At 39.0% G+C, this 5,901-nt stretch overlaps 2 protein-coding genes across 4 annotated transcripts in view; one reads left to right on the top strand and one right to left on the bottom strand.

Moving 5' to 3' along the window:
* CCDC168 (coiled-coil domain containing 168) overlaps positions 1-5,767 on the bottom strand; it is a 40,845-nt gene extending 35,078 nt beyond the window's left edge. The window contains exons 1-3 of the mRNA XM_082365768.1: positions 3,261-5,767; positions 3,103-3,136; positions 2,972-3,005 (exon numbers count right to left, since the gene is read on the bottom strand). Coding sequence (XP_082221894.1) covers positions 2,972-3,005; positions 3,103-3,136; positions 3,261-3,524 — 332 coding nt within the window. The 5' untranslated portion in view covers positions 3,525-5,767. The remainder of the gene's footprint in view (positions 1-2,971; positions 3,006-3,102; positions 3,137-3,260) is intronic.
* The window catches only part of LOC309616027 (uncharacterized protein), a 75,814-nt gene that overhangs the window by 63,266 nt on the left and 6,647 nt on the right, over positions 1-5,901 (top strand). The gene's annotated exons all lie outside the window — the stretch shown is intronic.

Raw genomic sequence — 5,901 nt, forward strand, 5'->3', positions numbered from 1 at the left:
ATGTTGTCATTTACTATCAGACTCCCCTCTGTCTAAAACGTAAGGTGGGAAGCAATGTCTGTTTTGTTCACTGCTGTATCTCAAGGGCCTGCAGCACATTGTAGGCCCTCAGTAATATTTGCTGAGTGGCCGTTTTCACCTCTAGCTTTCTGATGGCTAACGCTTGTCCACAGCAAGCTGATCCAGACATACAACCCAACCCGTTCTTCAGGTTCAATGAAGGGGGAAAAATACACATACACAAGCCACCCATACATGTGGCTAACTTTAACGAAAAGCTAGAGGCAGATATAGAAGGGAGTTAACTACAGCAAAGCAAACAACTCCCACTTAACCGTCAGGCATGTCTGTCTATTTTTTAAATGTCCTTTGGCCTCTCCCCACCAGGGAATCTCAACTGGCCTTTGAAAATTTAAAAAGAACTCCCCATACTCCTAGGAAAAGACTGACAGCTCTATAGCCATGGCAACAAGTAAGTACTAGAAGTGGTTGTAAATCAATTAAATCAATCAATGGCATAGAGTCGTAGCATAATCCTAGAGTCATAGTAACAAACACCAAATCTGCTTTTAAACAATTTTGTCTATCAATGGTAACTCGCTTCAGGAAATACACTTCTGAAACCAACCAGTGACAGCTTTAATCTTTGAAACTCAGGCAATTGATGGCAGACTTTCCCAGGAACACACGTCTAAGGCTGAGGTCAACCCTGAAACAAACCATCTCCCAAAACTCAATGGATATAAGATCAGCAGTTCGCATTGCTCACTGAGACTGTGCCTGGCCAGCACGGCTCTCCCTGACTCCGGATACTGGGTGGTAGGCTCACCCTCTGACGTCCTTCGTGCCATTCAGTCCCGAGCCTCACACCGCCTCCCCTGCTCCTCCCTCCTCTCTGCCCACCCCTCCCCTTTCTCTTCTCTCTCATCTCATAAGCAAGACAAAACCCACTCAGTCTCTGATGCAGTGCAACTTTAACCATTTTTATGCTTGAGGTTCTACCAATATTTAAGCCCTTTTATCTCAAAATAATTTAAGATGCTCTCCCAAATATAATTCTACCCCAAAAAGGAATTCTGGTGCCACGGTAAAATATTTTTGCTTTGTTACACATATCACTTTAACTAATCTTCTTGATATTCCTAAGAGGTAATTCTTCTAACTGCTATTTTGAAAGTAAGGAAAAGGAGTGAGCTTAAGTCATTTGCCCAAGGCCATGCCATCATTTAGAGGCAGAACTATGACATACACCTAGACCTTTTTAATTCAAAATGTGTTTTTTCACTACGATGTACTGCCACCATGGAAGCCATATCTCTTTCCTAACCCTTTTCCCTCAACACCATCCCCCCCAATTTTTTCTTCTCAATTACTTTTCCCTAAAGCCTATTAAAAGTATTTAATTCCGCTTAAGCAGGAATGGAATAATGGCACAGAGGGATGGGGAAACTCTCAGATTATCTTGATCCTGGTGCTAAAAATCCTTTCCTCCCCACCTCATCTTGTGGCTTCCTCTCTTGTCTGTCAATCCTCTGGCTTTTAGTTACATGAGAATCTTCAACCACAGTGCACACCTAAGCCCTGTACACCTCAAACACCAACTCCTGGTCTGTCCAGTTGACTTCTGGATGATCGTTTATGGTGGATGCACTTCTGAGGTGTCCTGGTTTGCTCTGGCATTCCTGTTCCCAACCAACTCTGACCGGGATTCCACCTCCCCGTACTTCCAGATACTGTTACTGCTTCTCAGGACACCCACTTTATAACTAGAGTTGCTAGTACTCATATAAAAATAGAGCAACCAGATTAAATGAATAAAGCCCCTTTACACCTGACAACTGAAAGAAATTAAAGTAATTTTCAGATGCATACTCCACACAGCTAGCTACTAGTGATCTAGCTGAAACACAAAACTGTGTCACTCCTACGCTTAACCACCTTCAGTGGTTACTCACTATCAGAATAAACTCCAAGCTTCTTAACAGGGTATAGAAAGTCCCCCATGATCTGACTCCGGCATATTTTTTCACCTTCATCTCCCACTACTCCCTGACCCGTCCTTAGCATTCTAGCAACTCTGAAATCATCATAATTTATTGCACATACCCTGTTCCTTATTTCCTTGCCTCTGCTCATGGTTTATAATTGCCTTTCTTATCCTCCTAACCCACTGTCTTTTTCTGACTAATTTTCACTTACCTTTAAAATTCAGCTCCAGTATAACCTTCTTCATGAAGCCAGCCCAACACCCCTATGCTGGCTTAGGTATCTCCTAAATGTTCTCATAGTACTCCTATCACTGTGTTACCGTACTGCAAGCAATCATCCTTATATCTAAGTCTCCTCCACAAGAGTATAAGCTTCCAGAGAACAGATACTATCTTATTAATTGTATCCCAGTATAAAAGCCAATGTCCATTGTATAGGGATATCTAATGATTGCTGAACGGACTTTGATGAAAACAATTAAGATATTGATAGCAACAAGAGTAGTGGTGTCTGTATTTAATCTCTAGCACTCAGGCATCCTTAGGATGCTGATGATATAAACTCATTTCATGTCACTCTTGCAGCACTTAGCTCAGGATCTGCTCGGTTCACAGTAGGTGCTAAATGAATATTTTTCAACTGAATTTTCAGAACTGGTGATTATTTCTTCTTCATGTGTACTGGAGAGAGAGGATGGGGTAGGGAAGCAAGCCACTTAACCTCTCTAAGCTTTATTTTCCTCATTTGTAAAAACGGTAATGAGTCTACCTACCTAAAATGATAATTTCAACAATACATAAAAAGCCATTTAACACAGCTTGGAACAGAGCAACCATTTAAAAAATCAGAGTTCGACTGAATTAAGATGTTGAACAGCTGCCAACCTCTATACAAATGGGAAAACCCTTTTCTGTAATTCAGATGTAATTTTGAGTAGAACAAAACCAACCTGTTTCATCTAATTTCAGAATACATCACTTACCTTTCTTCTGAAGATGAATGAATTGACCAGTTATCTAGAGATAAATGGGAATAAAAAATGTCAGAACACCAAAAGGAGAAGCTCAGGCTGAACAAGTTTTATATTAAAATATTAAATTGTAGGATACTTACCAAATTTCATGCTTTTAAGGCAACTGTCTTCTTTCTGTTTCAAGGGAGACAATAAAATATTAGAGTAATCCAAATATCAAACTTCCACAATTTTATAAGTTATTCTTATGTGTTACTTTGAAAAATCGGGGAAAAGGAAATCAAGCATTTGTTCTTACCTTGTGGGCATCTGTATTATCCTTTTCTGAAGGAAGTGCAGGCTTCTTCTGAAAGGCTGTACAAATCTTTATGAGTATGATCTCAAAGATAATTCCCAGAAAAATTATAAATAAGATTGCCATCCAGTTATTTTGAGAAGTCCAGGACTCTAGAAGGTCCCATAATGTCAAAAATGCATTATTTTCCAATCCACCCACTTTTTTAAAGAAATAAAATTGCTTTGGCATTTTTATGTAATATGTGAAATAGACTGATGTCTTCATTCCAAAGTCCTCGATTCTGGATGCCCCAAAACACAAAAAGGTGGTATGCCCATCTCATAACCACATGCAATGCTCTGCCAGAAAAAAAATGTCCAGTGCTGCCCAGTGCCTTGTCAAGTGCAGCAGTGATTGCTCTGGGTCTAAGAAAAGTGAGGTACGTGTCACAGTGGGTATTTAACTGAGCTCATATCAACTTGACTTTTTAGTAAAATAGAACACCTCATTTTATGTTTCTTTTTGTTAGAGGGGTCTGTCAGCCGTGTTCCTCTTCGACAATCTACTGTGATGCTGAAAACCCAGGTTAGATTTTGGAATGGTCTCCTGGTGAATTTCCTCTTCACCCTGTTTCTGGTGATTCCAAGGAGCAGCTATTTGTGATGCTTGCTGATGTCAGAATTAGGGTGGGGCAGAGCCAGATCTAAGTACTGCTCGCCTTCCCTCAAAGTCTAGAGAGTAGTTTAGTCACAAGTATACAAAAAAGTCTGTACTATTAATGAAAATATTAATACTACCTTGGATTTAGAGCACTTTCCCTTTGAAGACGTAATGAATTAATTCTTCCTTTGTCTTCACTTATTCAAGGTCGGTTGAGGAAAGAAGTATAATTCTTTACACCAGAGTTAACTGTTCAGGCCTCTTCTGTCACATAACTTTAACTGAGTGCAAGAAAGATTTATTGAGCTCTTACTTCCCTTGAGTATTAGAGATAATGAGATCAATGACGCATCCTAGGAGTTTACACTCTCCCAGTCTACTGGACCATAGCCGACAGGTATTTATGATCTTAATTTAGTTAAACTGTGATCATGGGGTTTGTCTTTGCAAAGTATAGCTCTCCGGAATGCATGGTAGGCATTCCTTAGTTCTAGAAGAAACTTCAACAGTTCCTCTGGATTTTTCTAGGGTAAGTTTCACCCTCCTCTCTGACTCCCCATCCATATACACGATCAGGGTGATTTTATTCTGCTGGGGTTTTCTATAATATTTAATGCAGCTGGCAAAATACTCAATTTCTCTTGCCTGATGGCAGACATTCTCTAATTCATTTAATGTTAACTATCTTAAAGGGGGTTGAGCGTTTTAACATTAAGGAACTCTCTAGTTCCTTAGATCTTTTAGGGCTTGATGACACTGAATCCCTAATTAGTATACCACGAATAGCTCTTATAAGAACTGAAAAGGAACTTCTGTGTACCACTCCCGCTGATGCTTAAGTCTGCAGATAGGTAAAGAAGAGTATCCCCATCCCCTCCAGGGCTTTGTCATGTTTGTAATTTAAGTACTTGACTACTAATAAAAGTACAATTACCTATTTTTCAGCATAGACACTTCTGTCCTTTGCACTAGAAACCTCTTCTTATGTCAATCTCAAGTGAGCAGCAAAAAAAAGTAAATGCTATGTTTATTTTTAAAAGTCACGAAGACAATAAAAAATAACAGCAGAGAAATCCCATTACTAACAGTAATATAGATACTGAAAGAAAACACCCAGAAAATAATTCTATTTAAGTTTAAAAAAATATATCTACCAATGCCACACTCTTTGAACTATTTGGACATTGTGAACTAGGTTTTTGTTCTTTACATGTAAAGAGAAAGTCCCAGTAATGTGTATAAAATAGCAATATAAAACCAAGGATATTAATATCTTAGTTCAATACAAGGATTTATTGACTAATCAATGACTAAGGCACTGAGCAAGTAACACCAAGTGCTTTATGGATACAAAGATGAGTAAAACCATTCCCTGACCCGAAGCAGTATGTAATTAGTTGTATAGAGCAAATATGTCAATAATCTCTGAAAAGGCAGGGTGTGAATAGCAACAGAGAAGATAATTATGTGGCTTTGAAGGAGAGATGGCTGGGGTAATTCAAGAAAAGCTGTGAAGTGGGAAAGAGAATTTAAGGGCCTTGAAGGATGAGTATGATTTGGTAACAGACGAAGAAAAAAGTTTCAGGAAGAGAAGACAGAAAGACTTGTTCATAAACTTTGTGTATCCAGGTTAGCTGGAGTACTGTGTACAGGTTAAGAGTATGGGGGAGAGAAAATAAGGTTAAAATGTTGATAGGGCCTATCGTGGAGAGCCTTGAACTAAGGTCTTTAATCTTAATAGTCACCCTTGGAGATCCACCAACAGTTTTTGAGTTAGAGGTGTCAAATGGTTTATTGAACCAAGGAGACAATAAAATAGTAAAATGAATTAGGCTACTGTAATTCATTTTACAGTATGGGGATAGAATCAGACTTTGATACCGAAAACACAGTATTTGGCAACTAAAAGGAAGCAAATGGATTCAGAAGTGGTGTAGAAAAGCTAATGGTGAAGGAGAAAGGATTTAAAGATAATCCCAAAGCTGGTTTGTCAAGGACTAGC

This window comes from Balaenoptera borealis, assembly GCF_965194805.1.
Source record: "Balaenoptera borealis genome assembly, chromosome: 18".
Taxonomy (NCBI): domain Eukaryota; kingdom Metazoa; phylum Chordata; class Mammalia; order Artiodactyla; family Balaenopteridae; genus Balaenoptera; species Balaenoptera borealis.